General features: G+C 40.1%; 1 protein-coding gene across 1 annotated transcript; it reads right to left on the reverse strand.

Moving 5' to 3' along the window:
- Positions 1-16,865: 16,865 nt before the first annotated feature.
- On the reverse strand, positions 16,866-17,846 carry LOC107160692 (olfactory receptor 14C36-like). The gene has a single exon (XM_015507333.1). It carries the CDS (start codon positions 17,844-17,846, stop codon positions 16,866-16,868), a length of 981 nt encoding a protein of 326 aa, XP_015362819.1.
- Between the last annotated feature and the right edge of the window lie 1,996 nt (positions 17,847-19,842).

The following is a 19,842-nucleotide window of genomic DNA, read 5'->3' on the forward strand; positions in this document are numbered from 1 at the left end:
TCAGTTTCTTGGGAAGAAGAAGTCTCTTTGGGTATTGGCTCAGAGTGGCAGGCTTTGATCTGAGAGTGGTGGATCCAATTCTCCTGTCAAAGCACATTTACTGCAGAAGGGGTGGATAAGATTACAGAAAAAGGTTCTTTCCAAATAGGGTCTAGGTTTGGAGAGTTTGAAGGTATGGTCTTAATCATAACTAGATCTCCAGGCTCATATAGAGGTGGAAAAGTAACTGGCTCAGATATAGGATATTTGTGAGTTTCAGATTGAAATTTGGTCAACTTTGTGATATGAATCACTAGATCTGCAGTTTCTTGGTCTTTAAGGATATCATTTCTTAGGAATGGTCTCCTGTGTAAGAGCTCAAATGGGCTGAACCCTAATGTTTTGGGGGTGTTCCAGATTCTGAGCAATGCTAAAGGAAGCCATGGGTAGTGGGTTTCTTGAGTGAGTTTCCTTAGATGTCTTTTTAAAATATCATTAGTTTTTTCTACCTTTCCTTAGCATTGAGGTCTCCATGCACAATGGAGATGATATTTGATGCCTAAGGCTTTGGCTATCCCCTGAATGACAGCTGCCTTAAAGGCTGCTCCATTGTCACTCTGCAAACTTCAAGGCAACCCAAATCATCGGATTATTTCCTGTAATAATGCCTTGACTACCTCTCCTGCTTGTTCAGTTTGGGAGGGGTAGGCTTCAGTCCATCCAGTAAAAGTGTCTATCATAACTAATAAATATTGAAATCCATTACTCTTAGGCATATGGGTAAAATCAAGTTGCCAGTCTTCCCCAGGGAACTGTCCCTTCCTTTGTAATCCTGGGGGCTTTTTGGCAGAATTAAGTGGATTATTTCTTTGGCATGTGTCACAGGCTTTGACTATTTGGTGGATAGTCTTTGAAAGATCCTTTCCTTCAAATATCTCTCGGGTTGATTTGAGAGTATTTTCTTCTCCTAGGTGGAAAGATTGATGTAAGGTATGTAAAATCTTCCACTGGGAATTAGCAGGTAAATAAAGTTTGTCATCTTCCATTTGAATCCACCCAGAGGGTAAAAGAATACCTCCTTTGGATAGTGCCTTTTTAGTTTCCTCCTGGGTGTACTGAGGTCTTATCTCTGGGGGAGGGCCTGTCCATATCAAAGGGGCTAATGTAGTTATCTGTGAATTTCCCTTAGCAGCCTCTTTGGCTTGTTGGTCTGCTAGTCTGTTCCCATCTGCTATCTCATCTATCCCTTTCTGATGTCCTTGGCAATGAATTACTGCTACCTCTTTGGGTAAATGGACAGCCTCTAGCATTCTTAAGATTTGCTCATAGTTCTTAAATAGACGTTCCCCCAGTCATTTGAAATCCTCTTTCCTTCCAAATTGCTGCATGTGCATGCAGGATTAGGTAGGCATATTTAGAGTCAGTATAAATATTAATTCTCTGTTGTTTCCCTATTTCCAATGCTCTTGTTAGGGCTATCAATTCAACTAGTTGTGAGCCTGTGCCTAGGGGCAAAGATTGTGCCTCTATGGTGTCATGTAAGGTCACCACAGCATATCCAGCTTTGCATTCTCCATATTCCATAAAGGAACTCCCATCTGTGAACATGGTGAGGTCTGGATTGGATAGAGGAAGGTTTTGAAGATTCTTTTGAGCTGAGTAATTTATAGCTAGGACTTGTTGGCAGTTATGTTCAGGATTTCTCTGGGAGGAAGGTAGCTGGGTTTAAATTAGAACAAGTCCTTATTTGAGTTATAGGTCCTTCTAAAAGTAGGGTTTGATATTTTAGAAGGTGATTGATTATCTGAGAGCCATAGTTCACCTTTTGTATTTAAAATTCCTGAGAGATCATGGGAGGTGTAGACTATAAAGTCTCTTCCCAGGGTGATTTTAATTGCCTCAGGGACTATCAAGGCCACAGCTGCTACTACCCTCAAACAATGAGGCCATTCTTGAGACACTAGATCAAGCTCCTTACTGAGATAGATAAGCTACTGGCTGTTAAACTGGTCCTTTCTTTTGTGTGACCACTCCTAGGGCTATTCCTCCTCTTTCAGTAACAAATAGGTTGAATTTTTGTTCAGTGGGTATGCTGAGGGCAGGGGCTTGGAGTAAGGCCCCTTTCAATGCCTTAAAGGCTTTAATTTGTTCTGGTTCCCATATGAGGGAAGTCATTCCTTGGCATAGTGTCTCTTTGAGGAGGCTATAGAGAGGTTTAGCTATTTCCCCATATCCAGGGATCCAAAGCCTACAGTATCCAGTTATCCCTAGGAAGCCTCTAAGTTGTCTTATGATTTGAGGTAGAGGATATTGTCCTATTCTTTCTGGTCTTAGCTTGCAAGTTCCTTGAGACAGCTGTAATCCTAAATATTGAACTTATTCTTAGCATAATTGAGCTTTTTTCTTTGAAACTTTATAACCCTTATCAGCTAAGAAGTTTAAAAGCTCTTTAGTAGCCTTTTGACATTCCTTTTCAGTAGTGGCACACAAAAGTATGTCATCTACATATTGTAGGACAGTCAGAGATGTCTTATCTCTGAACTCTGTTAAATCCTTAGCTAGGGTTTGGCCAAACAAATGAGGACTGTCTCTAAAACCTTGGAGTAATACAGTCCAAGTTAGTTGAGATCCACTATCTGGTTCTTCAAAGGCAAACAGATATTGTGATTGGGAGTCTAAGGGTATACAAAAAAAGGCATCCTTTAAATCTAACACTGTAAACCAAGCAGCGGCTGCTGGAATCTCAGATAACAGAGTGTATGGATTAGGAACCATAGGGTGGAGAGGAACAACTGCTTCATTAATTATTCTCAGGTCCTGAACTAGTCACCATTCCCCATTGGGTTTTTGAATTCCTAAAATGCGTGTGTTACATGGGCTATTGCAGGGCACTAAAAGTTTCTGTCTTTTGAGGTTCTGAATGATCTTCAATAAGCCCTTTTTTGCCTCTGGGCATAGGGAATATTGTCTCTGATGTGGAAAGACAGAAGGGTCCTTTAAGACTATTTTGATTGGAACTGCAATTTTTGCCCTTCCAATTTTGCCTTCAGTAGCCCACACTTCAGGGTTTATATCACATTCTAATAAAGGCAAACATAACGGTCCTCTCAGTCCTAAATTCATTGTAATGGATGTCTGAAGTTTTGAAAGTAAGTCCCTTCCCAATAAAGGGGTAGGACATTCTGGGATTATCAGAAATGCATGAGAAAACATCACCCCGTCCCACTCACAACTCAGTGGGGGAGTAAACCTTCTGGTAATAGGCCATCCATGCACCCCTTGTAAGGTTACAGTATTAGAGGAAAGGGGTCCGGGATAAGAGTTGAGCACAGAATAACTGGTGCCAGTATCTAAGATGAAGTTGACCTTTCGGCTCCCTACGGAGAAGCATGCCCGGGGCTCACATGCGGTGATAGGAGTTATGGGAGCCAGAATAGAGCCGGGCCCCATCAGGCCTGTGTGGAGGAGTCTGGCTTCAAGGGCCTATGCCTCTGAGGACAGTCACTCTTCCAGTGATTTCCTTGACATTTAGGGCAGGGCCTTTGAGGTGGATGCTTGACTTTTGGACAATCCTGTTTGAAATGTCCTTCTTCTCCTCAATGAAAACAAGTCCCTTTTGTGGGTTGAGGAGCATTTCATCTTCCTCCTTCACCCTGGGAGCTTACTCCTCTAAGAGCTTCAGTTCTTTTTCTGTCTCTGAGCTCTTTCTCCTTTTTCCCCTCTATATCTCTATTATAAAAAACCGAAGTAGCAAGTCGGAAGATGTTATCTAAAGATTGATCAGGGCCATATGCCAATTTTTGTAACTTCCTCCGGATGTCTGGGGCTGACTGAGTGATAAATTTGTCCTTTAAAAGTAATTGGCCCTCTGTGGATTCAGGATCCACAGTGGTGTGTTTTCTCATTGCCTCTCTGAGTTTCTCCATGAAAATAGCAGGGCTTTCTTGGGGTCTTGCTGGGAGCCATTAGCCAAGTAGGTATGACAATTTCCTTGCCAGCGTACCCCATGTTGCTTAGTGGAAGGACTCGTGGAAATAGGACATTTTGCAGTGACATTGAATGTAGGTGACCTTGCTCAAGGACCAGGGCGGATTAGGGTGTTCCTGGTTTAGGATAATTGGGTTTAGGGCATTCCAGTTTAGGGCGTTCCAGGTTTAAGATTATTCCTGCTGGGAATAGGGCGTATCCTGCTGCCTGAGTTCCCCTTGAGTTCTCACAGGATTCAGACAGTATATTTTGGGAGATAGAAGCCCAGTGGAGGTGGATTTGGGCAGAGAACGTGGATTTCCCCAGAACGTGTTTGTAGACGGCTGGTGTGAGTTCAGGAATAAAGAGTTGCTGTTTGAATCTACAAGCTGTGTGGTGGCTCGTGATTGTGTGCCCAACCAGACTGCGGCAGGATCTCTGAATAATTTCTGAAATCTTAGAATAGTTAATGGGCTTTTGCTTGATTCTCCTAAGGGCCTCAAGGATCAACACTTGGAAATGGCTAATTTTCCAAGCATCTTGCTAGTCATTTGGGTCCCACTCAGGATCATTTCTGGGAACTGCCTGTGCTCCAGATGGGTAATTAGGTTTGCTCCTAGTCTGTTCTGCTGGGGAAGGAGCGAGGTGTAGTTCATCCCCAAATTCCTCAGCTGCTCTCAGAGTTGCTTCTTTCTCATTGAAAGTCAAGGTCTGGTTGAGTAATAGCATAATATCTTTCCAGGTGAGGTCAAATACCTGGCATAAGTTTCGAAATACCTCAATATATTTATCTGGGTCCTCTGAAAATCTCCCCAAGTCAGTTTTTATCTGCCTTAGGTCTTGAAGGGAGAGGGGGTATGTACTTTGGCCCAAATTCTCCTCCTGGCATCTCCTGGAGAGGTAGTATATTTGGTTTGCCTGTTGGGGCAGATGTAGGGAGGTCAGGATATGGAGGACAGGAAGGCTGTTGTTGTGCACCAACAGGAGATGGAGATTTTATGGGTTCTCCTGATTCTTTCTCCTCAGTAGGTAAGTCCCCAAGATTTTCTCTCTTCATGGCAGATATCATGGCTAAGTCTACTTTACATTGTTGGAATAATTTAGGATTTTCCCTTAGAGCAAAGAAAACCTGAACATACAGCACCTCACACCATTTCCCTTCCTTTTTGCAAAATTTATCAAGCTGTAAAATTGTATTAAAATTGATACTTCCCTCTGGTGGCCAGGTTTCTCCATCAGGGAGTAGGTATTGAGGCCAGGCCTGGTGGCAGAAGAAAATGAGGTGCTTTTTCTTGAGCGTCTGAGGGTCAAATCTATTCCAATTTTTCAATATGCAGGTAAGTGGTGTACCTGGCATATTGGAGAGTGAAGCTCCCATCTGAGTGAGAAGAGAAAAAAAAACAGGACTCAGGCACCTGCACCAGAGAAAACTGTTCATCTCCCTAAGCTTGAGCTTCCTAAATGGTCCAGAAAACCTGTCTCTCACCTTGCTTTGCCAAGAGGGTTTCTGGTCCCCTTTGGCAAAGTGCTAGTGTCTCAGTTTGCCCTGTGCCAGAGACCCTGGGAGGATTCAGACTTAAGGGCATTACTGCTTATCCTCCCGGCCACTAAAAATCCATTGCAAAAGAGAATCATGCGCTCTTTTGTTGCCTTTGCTCTGTAGACTAAAGGAACCGCCTGCCTAAGGGTGAGGGATATCTACTGGTTGTAAGGTAGCGCTTTCTATCAGAGAGATTACAGGATGAATGGATTCTAAAAATGCCTCTCTAGCAGCTTAAAGAGAACACAGCACATTTTAAACATTGGGGCGGTAAAACAGACTAGTGAAAGTTACCTATGCACCTTAGGGAACCTGGGCAGATTTTACTAATTATCCCATGCTTTTCTCTCAGTCCTACAACCTGAAACATCAATGTAATTGGTGCTATTAATGTGTTCATATCTTCCAGGTATACAAGTCTGTAAGGTAGAGCTTTAGAAAAAGCATTACATCAAGCTGTGTTCTAAAGTTGTATGGTAATTTTAGGCTTAAAAAAGAAAAACATGTTGGAGATTTATTTATATCATTTGTGTTCTATAACTGGACTTGTTATCAATAAGATATGTAAAGTTCTATGTTACTTTTTACACTGAGATACAATTTAAATGTATTTTTAAGTTAATGAGAGCCTAATCTGTGTGAAGGTTTTATTGCAAAACACAAAAGTACATTACTACTTTTCTACAAAAAGTTAAAAGCTTTCAGCTTTTCTTTAATTCATGTTTTAGGTGTGATATTATATTGTGTTAGCTAATATTCATGTGAACTTGAGCAACAATTTATGTAGGCTTTTTAAAATATTGTTTAAAAAAGCAAATATCAGTTTCAGAACTACAGTACTTAAGATTTATGAAGAACCCCGCCTTACCTGAGATAAGGCTTTCTCTCTGTCCCATCTCATTACATGTGAAAGTGACTATGGAAGAAGTAGGCCAGATTTCAGTACATTTAAAGTTGTGTCCAAAAGTTGGTTTTTGCCAAGATTACTAGGATCTCAAACAGGGGATTATAATGTATAACTCTGCCAAAATTCAAGGTAGCTATTACATGAACTAAATATGTTTTTACTCTTGATAATTTTATTTTGTAGTTTTCTTATAAATGATCTAAAAATTGCCTGTTAATGTTTTGCAGAGGTACTGATTTAAGAACACACAACCTGGGTTAATTTAAGATAAAGAGTTATCACCTACAGGAGAGAGAGATAGACATTAAAGCCCAGTACTCTTAATATAAGGCTGTTGAAACTTATTTGCTGGATGTTTAAGATTAAGTTTTAAAATTAGTTAAATTAAAAGGGCCAAGAAAACCAATATTTGGCTCTTGCCCTCTGAGTCAGTCTGAATCAGGGAATAGGGGACTTCTCCAAAGAGCTTTGCAACTCTGGACCACATAACCTCCCGATCAGGGAGATTAATGAGACCAGTGGAGGACAGAAAGCCAATCAGTGCATTTGCTGTGAAGAGGAGGGTCATCAGAAAAGTGAGACATCCCTGATGCTTCCAAGGGAAGCCACATGGTCAAGCAAGGCCTGAACCCATCCTAGCGCAAATGGCACTAGCAGAACTGAGAAGCTGCCGTAAGTTCCCCGAGGACTCCCAGGGAAATTCAGCTGACTGTTAACAATAGATAGAAACAAAAGTCAGTTTGACTTGCTTCATCTTAAACACTTAGCAAAGACAGTCAAAACCAAAAGAGCTATTCCTGGGCATTTTAAATGATAATAATAGTTATTCCATAAATAAGTAAACTGGAGGCTGAAAAAGAGATTCTCAGACAGGAATGCCTGATAACTATCAAAAGGAACTGCCGGAGTAGGTTTTAGTTTAAGGCCTTTATTTCTAACCAACACAGGTAGGCTTAGTGTTTGCTAGTATGGTTATCCAGCCCTAAGTAACAGAATTAAAGATTTCTCTATTAGACACAGAGGTCATACTAGTAAAAGGATTTTGCAAGATCAGATGACATTAAATTATTAGACTGTATCTTAAGGAAAAGGACATCTGTAACCCTAAAAGTTAAATGTTGTGTTTACATCCCTGACATTTCTGGCAATGTGACAAATGTCCTTAAAGATTTACATGCTCAGATAGAAGCCATGTCCTCAGCAACTTTGTCATGGAAACAATATCTTAGCTCCTGGTTCTTGGTACTTCCTGGTGGAAAACATTGTTAGTCTTTGTCTTTTGTCATCATACTCATTGGCATATTCCTGTGCTGTGGCATTTATTGCTGCATCAATCTGGTTCCAGTACTAATAAATTCTTGTTTCTCTTATAGACCACCCACCACTCAAATGGCCCTCCAGCCTATTACTTCTCAATTGGACTTCTATCATGGACCACTCGATAGACCCGATTTTTAAAGGGGGACTCCAAACTGCTTGCCCCACACCGTCCCTTTTCAGCCTGAAGAAGCCAGAAAGATCCTCTTTGCCCCCCTTCCTTACAGCAGTAAGGAGTTCCCAAATTAGAGGGGGGATTGAAGCCAGATTTAAAGTTAGGTAGTCAGTGTAGTTAGATAAATCGGGTCTAATACCAGAGTGAAATCTAAAATGGAGGCCATGCTGAGAATGATTCCAGGAAACAACTCATGGAATGTTAATGAAGTCCTGAAAAGGCCCTAGGCCAAAGTCCATCCCAAAGAAGTGTTAATGAAGTCCTTCCAGCTCAGACTACTTCTTTGGCCCACCTGTGTCCCACCCCTGGGCCTTCCAACCTACATTCCATCACCAAAACTATAAAAAGGGGAAACAACCGCACTTCCACGGATTCCACCTCTTTCTGACCAACAAAGGAAGGGGAGCATCCAGGAGGGAAGGGATGCGAGGTTGGGAGTGTTGCATGGCCCATACGGAGGCAAATGTGATTGGGGTTTTCCCTCAGTGCCATTCATCTACCAATCACCCTAGATACCCCTGAGGGCTGTCGGGAGGGGGCTCAAGAGAAAGGAACCTTAGGAATCATCTGAGTGTAGCCCAGACCAGAATTCCACAGTTGTTCCAAACTCCTTCCTCCACCTCCATGCAGATCGGGATTTGGGACACTGGGACACTGTGTACTCATGCCAATTGCTCTCCGGGCCCAGACAGAAAGGTTGGAAGCGGCTTTGGCAGAACCCAACATGCCTGCTCTGTATTGAACAGGTGATTGAGAGCTGCCTAGGCCTGGAAACCTCTCACCCGAGTCTTGAAGAGTGGCAGCTGCACTAATTGCATTTAAGTAGCCGTCGGGTGCCCACCTTACCCTCCAGAAAGAAAGAGAGAAAGATGCACTTCAAATAGACATGGGGTGCGTGCACTTACCTCGGTGTAGAAGTCTGGGACCTCCAATATGTTACCGCTGTTGGCCGGTGACGAGTCCTTGCTTCCCCAATGTTGAAGAATAACACCAAAGAAGCACGCCGAGGCAAGGTCAGAGTAGAAATTAGAAGTTTATTAAAGGACAGCAGAAAAGACTTCTCCTGGAGGAAGAAGGGGACCCAAGAGGTGGAATCCGTGGAAGTGCGGTTGTTTCCGCTTTTTATAGTTTTGGTGATGGAATGTAGGTTGGAAGGCCCAGGGGTGGGACACAGGTGGGCCAAAGAAGTAGTCTGAGCTGGAAGGACTTCATTAACACTTCTTTGGGATGGACTTTGGTCTAGGGCCTTTTCAGGACTTCATTAACATTCCATGAGTTGTTTCCTGGAATCATTCTCAGCATGGCCTCCATTTTAGATTTCACTCGGTATTAGACCCGATTTATCTAACTACACTGACTACCTAACTTTAAATCTGGCTTCAATAGTGTCAAAAGTTGTGCAATTGTGAAGTGTGGTAAATAACACTGAATGATAACCGTGAACTGTTACAAACGTTAATTTTGTGTCATGTGGATTTCATCTCAGAGTAAGAGATTTTGCTGCTGAACTTCAGACAGCCTTAGATGTTTCCCACTTACATGTTGGGGAGTGTGAGAGTTGCCCACTACCCTCAGTGTTAACAGATCCCCATAAGCACCCCTAACTCACACTGAGGTGAAGGAGGGCAGAGATGAAAACACACAGTGGGCACCATCAGTTTCTCCTCAGTGTTACTCAATTTTCAATAACGACTTAGGGTGATGCCCAGCAGAGGAGTTCCACTGGGTCATCCACTGTCCATGCTGGCATGTGGCCAGGTCCTCTCTCCTGGGCTCTGGAGGTGTTGCTGCATGGTGATGTGCTCAGGCCTCCTGCTGTCTCTGCAGGCTGAGCTCTGGGCTCCCTGGGACTCTGCTCCCACTGGCCAGGCACCAGGTTCACACAAAGCAGAGATGACTGAGGTTCCCACATCACTCATGGCACTGTGCTGGCTGGACAGATCCATACTGGCTGCAGACACAGTTGATGGGAGACACCAAGGAGAGACAAGGTTGTGCTCCCATGTAGAGAACTGGTGACACTCAGGAGTGAATATTTGGCAGAGTCCAAATGCATCTGAACCTCATTTTCATTTTGCTCAGCAATTGCAATATCATCCAGAGAATCATCTAGCCCAGGGAAGGAATTAAGAGTTAAATCTGTGTTGAATAGCAGGCACAGACAAGTCTTGTAAACATTGTAGTGTCTGCTAGGATTTCAGGTACTTGAGTAGAAATACCTCTCAAGTATGATGAGTGTCTGCACAGTGTTTGCACACGTCATGCTGCCTCTAATGGGTTTGAAATTCTTCTTCTCAAATTTCTTTTACTTACCAGAAACTTAGAAAATGTACAGAATTTTCTGCACAGATTAGAGAGGTGACAAAGAAATATATTCTGATTAAGGAAACATGGAGTCAGAATGCCAAATATTTTGCAGGTGACAGGTAGATAGATGAAAATTCATTGATGCAAATGATATACATTTATAATTTTCAGTAGCTGTGGGAAATAAAAACATGCAACATTCTACACAGTTTTTTTAAGAGAGAGAGGGAGAGTGAGAGAGAGAGAATTTTTAATATTTATTTTCTAGTTATCGGTGGACACAACATCTTTGTACGTGGTGCTGAGGATCGAACCCGGGCCGCACGCATGCCAGGAGAGCGTGCTACTGCTTGAGCCACATCCCCAGCCCCTCTACACAGTTTTTATTGAAGCTTTTAAAATTCATCAATCTCAACCTTTTGAATTTATCAATCTCAGCTTTTACTGATCAAAGTTATGTCCTCCTTTTTAATATTTTTTTTTTACATTTTATATTAAAAGTATATCAGGTGTGATGAGGATGTGTGTCCAGTGGTAAATATATATCAAAAAAGAGTGGTGTAGTCTTTGGAAGCACATTGTGAAAGCCAGGATGTGATAAGTGCCTCTCAGCATTCCTCAGTGACTGATCAACAGAGCTAAGCCATAATTGCTAATACAGCAAAATATGATTTAGAAAATGATTAATTCCTGTCTCTTACAACCCAAGCAATGCTTTGCATTTTTACTTGTAATCTGTTTCCCATACACTTCCTTATTTTAAGCACTACCAAGAGAAGTACCCAAAGGGAAAAATCTTTCAAACAGGTGGTCATGCAGGAGAGGAGGTGGGCAACCCTGGAAATGCTCTGCATGGAGTCTCAGGAAGTCTGGGGAGGCCTGATGGGGAGCTGAGGACAAGTCCTGCAGGTAACATTCAGACCCTGGGCTGCAGACCTCCACACCTGCACTAGGAGGTACACTCTGTTCAGAAATGAGTAAACATATCAAAAAACCAAGAGTGACCTTTCTTCTGCAGGGAAAGTACAGCAAAATATAAGAAAACACTCTGGAAAAGAGTATGTAAAGTAATTGTATTAATTATTCTTTGCTTTCTCTCTCTTATCTCTTTATCTTCTCAGGAAAATGATAATTTCCAGTAAATGGCCAATTTCACTAGGGTAACTGAATTTGTCCTTTTCTGTCCTCCTTATGGTTAGAATCTGAGATTCCTCTATTTCACAGTATTCCCCATGACCTACCTGGGTACCATGTTAGGAAAACTTCTCATAACCACTCTCACCACTGCTTACCAGAACCTGCAAATGCCTATGTAAGGATAGTATAAGGAGTTAAATCAAAGGACATATACAGGAGGTGAAAGATCACTTCAATAAAAACTTAGAGATTGTGAAAAAAAAAAGGCAAAAATCCTTGAAATGAAGGAATCAATAAACCTAATTATAAACTCAATAGAAAGCATCACCAACAGACTAGACCATTTGGAAGACATAACCTTGGAAAATGAAGACAAAATATATAATCTTGAGTGTAGAGTTGACCATGCAGAGAAGATGGTAAGAAACCATGAACAGGACATCCAGGAATTATGGGATAACATGAAAAGACCAAAAGTAAGAGTTATCAGAATAGATGAAGAAGCAGTAATACAAACCAAAGAATGCACATTCTTTTCAATGATATAGTAGCAGAAATTTTCAAACCTAAAGAATGGAATGGAAAATCAAATACAAAAAGCTCACAAGACCCCAAATACACAAAATTACAGCAGATCCTCACCAAGACACATTATAATGAGAATGATTAACACAGAGAATAAAGATAAAATCTTAAAGTCCATGAGAGGGAAAAAAATTATATATAGGGGGAAACCAATTCAAATCTCAACTGATTTCTCAACCCAGACCCTCAAAGCTAGGACATCCGGTAATAATATATTTCAAGCTCTGAAAGATATTAGATGCCAATCAAGAATTTTATTTCCAGCAAAATTAGGTTTCAGATTTAAAGATGAAATTAAAACCTTCCATGACAAATAAAAATTAAAAGAATTCACAACTAGAAAGCATAAACTATACAATATTCTCAACAAAATATTCCATGAGGATGAAGTGAAAACCCATAAAGGGCAGATCTACACTAAAGGAATATTCGACCAAAGGAGAAACTAAGTCAAATTAAAAACCAGAAATAAGTCAAAATTACAGGGAAAACAAATCATATCTCAATAATAACCTTGAATCTTAACAGTCTAAACTCAGCAATCAAAAGACATAGAGTGGCAGATTGGATTAAAAAGCAAGAACCAACAATATGCTGTCTTCAAGAGAGTCACCTCATGGGCAAAGACATCCACAGGCTGAAAGTGAAAGGATGGAAAAAACTTATCATCATATGGATTGCAACAAACAACTAGGAGTTTCCACTCTCATCTCAGAAAAAGTAGACTTCAAACCAAATCTAGTCAGAACAGACAAATAAGGACAGTCCATACTTGTCAAGGGAAGTGTTATGTCTTCAGCAAAACATAACACTTCTAAATATTTATGCCCCAAACAATGGAGCATCTACATACATCAAACAAACCCTTCTCAATTTCAAGAATCAAATAGACCATAACACAATAACACTGGGTGACTTTAATGCACCTCTCACTACTGGACAGATCTTCCAAACAAAAACTAAATAAAGAAACTATAAAATTATATAATACAATCAATAATTTAGACTTAACAGACATATATAGAATATTTCATCCATCAACAGGCAAATATACTTTCTTCTCAGCAACACATGGCTCCTACTCTAAAATAGACCATATCTTATGCCACAAAGCAACTCTTAGTAAATACAAAACAACAACAATAAAAATAACAGAGATAATACCTTGAATTCTATCAGATCACAATGGAATTAAATGAGAAATAAATGATAAAGTAAAAAAAATAAAAGTTTCTTTAACAAATGGAGACTAAATAATATAAAATTGAATGATGAATGGATAGTAGAAGAAATCAAGGATGAAATTAAAATATTCTTGGAGGTAAATGAGAACACTGATATAACATAACAAAATCTCTGGGACACTATGAAGGCAGTATTAAAAGAAAATTTTATTGCATTGAGCTCATTAATTAAAAGAATAAAAAGTCAACAAATAAATGACCTAACATTACACCTCAAATCCCTAGAAAAATAAGAGCTAATCAACACCAAAAGCAAAGGAAGATAGGAAATAATTAAAATTGTAGCTGAAATCAATGAAATCGAAACAAAAGAAACAATTGAAAAAATTGGCAAAACAAAAAATTGGTTCCTTGAAAAAAAAATAGATAAAACCCTCGCCATGCTAATGAAGAGAAATGGAGAGAAAATTCAAATTACTAAAATACAAGATGAAGAAGGAAATATCACAACAGACATGTCTGAAATACAGAAGATAATTAGAAACTATTTTGAAAATTTATAATCCAATAAAATAGAAAATGTAGAAGAAATCAACAAATTTCTAGAGACATATGACCGACCCAAACTGAAGGAGGAGGTCACACACAATATAAAGAGATCAATTTCAAGTAATGAAATAGAAAATACCACCAAAAACCTACCAACCTAGAAAAGCCCAGGACCAGAGAGATTCTTAGCCGAATTCTACAAGACCTTCAAAGAAGAATTAACACCAATACTCCTCAAATTATTTTATGAAATAGAAAAAGAGGGAACACTTCCAAACTCATTCTATGAAGCCAATATCACCCTGATTCCAAAACCAGACAAAAACACACCAAGGAAAGAAAACTTTAGAACAATATCTCTAATAACATATATGTAAAAATTCTCAATAAAATTCTGGCAAATCAAATAAAAAATATATTAAAAAGATAGTGCACCACGATGAAATGGGGTTTGTCCCAGGAATACAAAATTGGTTCAACATATGGGAATCAATAAATGTAATCCATTACATCAATATGATCATCTCAATAGATGTAGAAAAAGCATTTGACAACTATAGCACCCCTTCATGTTCAAAACTCAAAAGATTTCTAACTATTGGCTGTCTTTGTCTTGCATAATTTTGATTCTACAAAGCACTGACAAACAGAAACACAAAAAAGGCTCTACCAAGGACTCTTAAATATAGAGTCCTTATAAGGGGAGACTTGATATTTCAGAAAACCTGTCTTACCAAAATATATCTTTGACATAATTAATATTACTATAAAAAATTGGTTCCTGGATTCACAACTAGTACCCAAAGTAAATGCTTTTGCCAAATTCTGCAGAATTTCCATACCACATCCACAAAACTTAGAGGGTTTTGTATTATTTGATGTAATATGTGAGATATCATGGTATCATTATATCAATATTTTCTTTTTCATCTCCTTTACCACCAGCCTTTCAATATGAAACATAATTAAATATCTAAAAGTGTGTTTCAAATGGACACCTCTCAATAGGACTGGTGGTTGCAATTCAATGTCTTTCCAACTTTATCCATTAAATTTAAACTTCAATTACATGGCCACCTCAACTCATGAAAAACTCATGAATTAAGATTCAGTAAGCTTTTGTTGTAGAGGAAATGTGTGTAAAGGTGGAGTTCGCAGATATAATTGTGTGCATATATAATTGTGTGTAGAATTCATCTGGGGTACTCCTTTTACTCTAGCAGGGAACACTGGAGCACTGAGGACCTGAAGATATGGACACAGTGTGTGGACGGAGCTTGTGAGGATCATGTTACAGCAGATCAAGGCTTCCTGCATTAGCCATTGCTGGGGTGCTCACTGGTTCCCATTACAAGTACTCCCTTGTCTGCACACTTTAAGAAATGCTTTAGATAATTAATTGCACTTATTTAAGCTTTTTTAAATTTTATTCAGTAATAAATGCATTATCACTTTTCTCCACTTTTTTCCTACTAGTGTACTTGTAAACAAAATTGTTTTTTTAAAATTTGGAATTTAATATAATGATTGTGATATTGCATAAGCAATTTGGATCATTTTGTTATATAAGCATTCCTAGGTAACTTGACATTGAGCCTATGTCAGTTATAATTAATGGTTAGCAAAGCATATGCCAGGGAAGACACTAAAATGTTTGGAGAGGAATATCTGTGTGAGATGATGTGTTGCCACAAGTGGACTCAGGGGTGTACACCTGCAATCCCAGTGGCTCAGGACTCTGAGGAATGAGGATCTCAGGTTCTAAGCCAGCCTCAGCAACTTAGAATGTACCTGAACAACTTAGCCAGACCCTGTTTTCTGTGATTAAACAGAAAAAGGGCTGGGGCTGGGCCCTTGGGTTCAACCCTGCTGAAAACAACAGCAACAACAACTTAAAGATGGCCACAAGACAGATACAGGGTTGCTTTCCAAATTCCAGGAAACTGGGGGGAATTTTGGAGTTGACAGGAGACACACTCTAGGTCAGACACTTGAACATTCCGTCTTTGGTCATTATCAGGCATGATGCATCACCATAGACATTACAGAATAAACCCTGGGGGAGGAACAATCAGAAGGCTGACCTCAACTCAATCCCCAAATTAGCTCCCTGACACTGGGTCACTCATGGACATACTAAAATCCTGGCAGCCGACATGCCTGAGGAAGGCAAGTGCTCTTCCCCAGTGGACATATTTGACTGTGGGATAAAGCGGGTGGTAACCATCACTCTCTGTTTACTTCACAGACAAAGAGTGTCTTCCTTTTTCATATTCCAGATGGAGAAAAATATTATTGTAATTATCTCTAAGTATTTGGTAAAAAGTTCTTTAGGATTTGACTTTCATATGTTTTCAAATTAAACTGACACAATTATGTATTGTTATAGTTAAAGCTTCATCCCAGGGTTTCTTAAACTGACTTCCAGACCACTCACGTATAATTGAATCAAGCCTTTATTGAAGCACACCGGTGGTGGCTGACCAGAACATAAAGCTGTTCCCCTGATCAGCCCCGAACAATTGCAAGGGCACTCCTTATAAGCCTGAAAACCGCAAAAGGAACGTTCAGAGGGTCTAGCCAATGCAAGCAAGCCAGGTTACAGAAGCGGGACAGTGCAGTCAAGCGGAGGGAAGCCTAACCAATCACAGTTAGCCCAGTCACCCCAGTTACAGAAACAGAGCCCCATTACCCTAGTTACAGAAACAATACCCCATTAGGTAGTTCCATGTTCTTAAAGGTTTCTATAGCAAAAGGAAAAGAACATCTTGCCCCAGTCATGACTCTTCTACTTGGCATGGTTGTTTCACAGGATGAAGTCATAAAACAAAATGGAGTCACATTGGCTCCTACTATCACAGTATCACCGTGGTTAAAATCTGCTTTACATTTCTCTGTGCAAGAACAGACTATTGATTATATGTTATCTCCATGTTTTATTTGTAAAGCTTTCCTCTGTGACAGCATCTGAAACAGGTACTTTTTATATATATAATGAAACTTTAATGTATATATTTACAAATGATTTCAGAAAACACAGTGAATTATATTTATATTTTAAATGCATTAATAAAGTTACACATTGTATGAAGGATCCATGGAAATGATATGGTAAATCACAAAAAGTATACCTTATAAAATAACTCCGCTTCTAATGATGTAATAGAAAGGTATACAGTGTAACTTGTAAAGCTCAAATATGAAGAGTATTGTATCTAATTAAGAACCATGATCAATGAAATTAGGATGATTCTGAAATGCAACTTTATCATTTCCCTGAGAAAACTGTCTTTGCATTACTCTCCTCACAGATTCCTTTACCTGTTTGTTCCTGAAACTGTAGATGAGAGGATTCAAGAAGGGAGGTACCATGGTATAAAAGGCAGAAAGAAGCAGGTCCTGGAGTGTGTCAGAGGTTGATGAAGGCTTCAGGTACACACCTGCACCAGAACTGAGGAATAGGGAAAACACAAGGATGTGAGGGGTGCAGGTGGAGAAGGCCTTCCCTGGGGCTCTGGTGGGAAATTTCAGCACAGCAGCAAATATGTGAAAATATGACATGACAATCAAAGTAAAGCAACCACCACCAACTGCCACAGCCAAGACAAAAAGAATGACCATGTTGCTGGTGGTGTCAGAGCAGGAGAGCCTCAGCAGAGAGGGGACATCACAGAAGAACTGATGGACCACATTTGACTGGCAGAAGGACAGATGGAATGTGTTCCCAGTGTGCACACCTGCATACAGCAGACCACTGAGCAGGGAAGCCAGGGTCATGCGGACACAAATCTGAGGGTTCATGATGAGGGGGTACTGGAGGGGCTGGCAGATGGCCACATAGCGGTCCCAGGCCATGATGGTGAGAAACAGAAGTTCAACACATGCACAGAAAATTACCAGGAAAATCTGTGTTGCACAGCCAGCCACTGAAATGACCCTGTTGCCAGTGAGAGAGTTGACACAGGCATTGGGGACAGTGATGGAAATGTAGCACATGTCCAAGATGGACAGGTTCCTGATGAAGAAGTACATGGGTGTGTGTAGGTGCTTGTCAGCAGTGGTGACAGTGACAATGAGAAGGTTTCCTAACAAGGTACCCAGGTAGGTCATTGGGAATACTGTGAAATAGAGGAAACTCAGATCCCAGCCATCAGTAGAGCCCAGGAGGATAAATTCAGTTACCATGGTGGAATTGGCCATTTGCTGGAAATTCTGGTTGTCTGGGAAGATAAATAGATGAGAGATAGAAAGGAAAAAATAAAAACATGATTAATATAATTGCTTGGGGCTGGGGTTGTTGCTCAGTCATACAGTACTTGTCTAGCATATGTTAAAAAACATACATTGACAATGACAATTATTTGAAAAAATGAAATTATTTTATATATTCTTGTTCAAAGTATTTCTTCTATTTCTGTTGCTTTCCTGCAGAGGAATGTCACTCTTGGTTTTCTGATATGTTTACTCATTTCTGAGCAGAGTGCACCTCCCAGGGCAGGTGTGAAGGTCTGCAGCCCAGAGTCTGGGCGTGAGCTGCAGGGCATGTCCTCAGCTCTCCATCAGGTCTCCCCTGACACCTGAGACTCACATGTGGAGCATTTCCAGGGTTTTTCCCCTCTTCTCCTGCATGGCCACCTGTCTGACAGTGCATTCTTTAATGTTCTCAGATTTATTTACCTTTAATTTATTCCTTGAATATAATTTCCACATTATTTTGCCATTATATCCACAATTAATAATTGAATAATTACTTTTTTACTTTTTTAATATAAAGGAAAATATTCATAATGGTGGAGAACATATCTCCAAACACACACACACACACACACACACAAAAAAAAAAAAACTGTGCTTATTTGGAAAGCGTCTCAAGAATTCACTTTCCCACCCAGGCTCACAGGTCCAGTGTTGTGAAAACTGAGGTGACCTGACTGCACTTGGACTTGCCTGCAGTCCCCCACTCTCACTGCTGCTCCCCAGGACATGCATGATGCTGTCTTATGGCCACAGTACCTCAGCCAGACCAGTCCCAGCCCCCACTGAGGCTCTTTCCTCTCCAACTGAGCAGCATAAGGTCTTTTCAACCTCCTGGTCCCAGCCCAGCTGACATTGACCTAACTTCTACTTTTACTTTGTTCTATTTTTATTTCATGTTCAGCACCATGAAGTTGAAGCTTCTTTTGTCCAACACATAATTTGCCTTAGTCTTGGTGACACCTTCTATTATATTGCTTTCTTATCCATGTCACAATCCCACAAACTGAAACTGGCTGTAAACCCTAAAAGGAAGGTTTTGCTCACAGTTTCAACACTTCTGCAGCAGTTCAGACCAGTTCACTCCTGAGTCACCTGCATCTTCATTGTATTATCCATCATTTTACCTTTCAGTAGCAGTGCATGACTTCCTGTGCAGTGGTTAATAACCTAGCACCTGGTTCATTGTTCAGACCACTCACTTAGACTGGCTTTCTTTATGCCCCTGATTTATAGGTGAAGAGCTCCCAAGCAGGCTCTGCCCCTTCTGCACTGCTGTAGCACACACAGTGCAGGGTGGTGTGAGGTCAAGTGCACTTGCAAATCGAGATGTCATTAAAGCAGTACTCGCCCAAAAAATATTACAAAGGAAATAAATATGGTGACAGGTATTTCAGACCTTGAGGATTTGAAAAGATAAAAAAATGTTGGTATTTTAAAATAAATTGATTACCATTAGAGGACAAATATAATAACACAATATATCTAAGGTGTAAATATATATGACAAATTGAGAATGTGATGAGTGATGAGATAATTCTATATTAAAAACCTAGCAGCCTTTCCCCCTTCTATACTAACTTCTGGGCACTTCATGGGTGATTGCTGACTAACCCCAGGCATTTGTGACAAACATAGTTGTCATAGTTGGAAAATCAACTATCTGTTAGGATTTGGAAGCTGGCAAAGAACCACTTGAGACATTTTCTTCATTTCATTTTTTTATACTAAACCATTTACTGTCTTTGTTTTTGCAACAGAATTTAGAAATTTCTCTAGTAAGTAGTTTGAATTATATCAACTTAATTGATGTCCTTCTTTGCTTATGTGGTTTAACTACAACTTGAAAACTTCTCTAAATTTAACTTAATTTTCTCATGGATGAGTCTCCTAGAAAACTTCAGACTATGGATGTGATACAGTAAATACATGAAACACCACC

The sequence above is a fragment of the Marmota marmota genome, unplaced genomic scaffold (assembly GCF_001458135.2).
Source record: "Marmota marmota marmota unplaced genomic scaffold, marMar, whole genome shotgun sequence".
Lineage (NCBI taxonomy): Eukaryota > Metazoa > Chordata > Mammalia > Rodentia > Sciuridae > Marmota > Marmota marmota.

Bases quoted from the DNA above. Each gene is read 5' to 3' on its own strand.
- LOC107160692 (XM_015507333.1), bottom strand. From the start codon at position 17,846: ATGGCCAATTCCACCATGGTAACTGAATTTATCCTCCTGGGCTCTACT.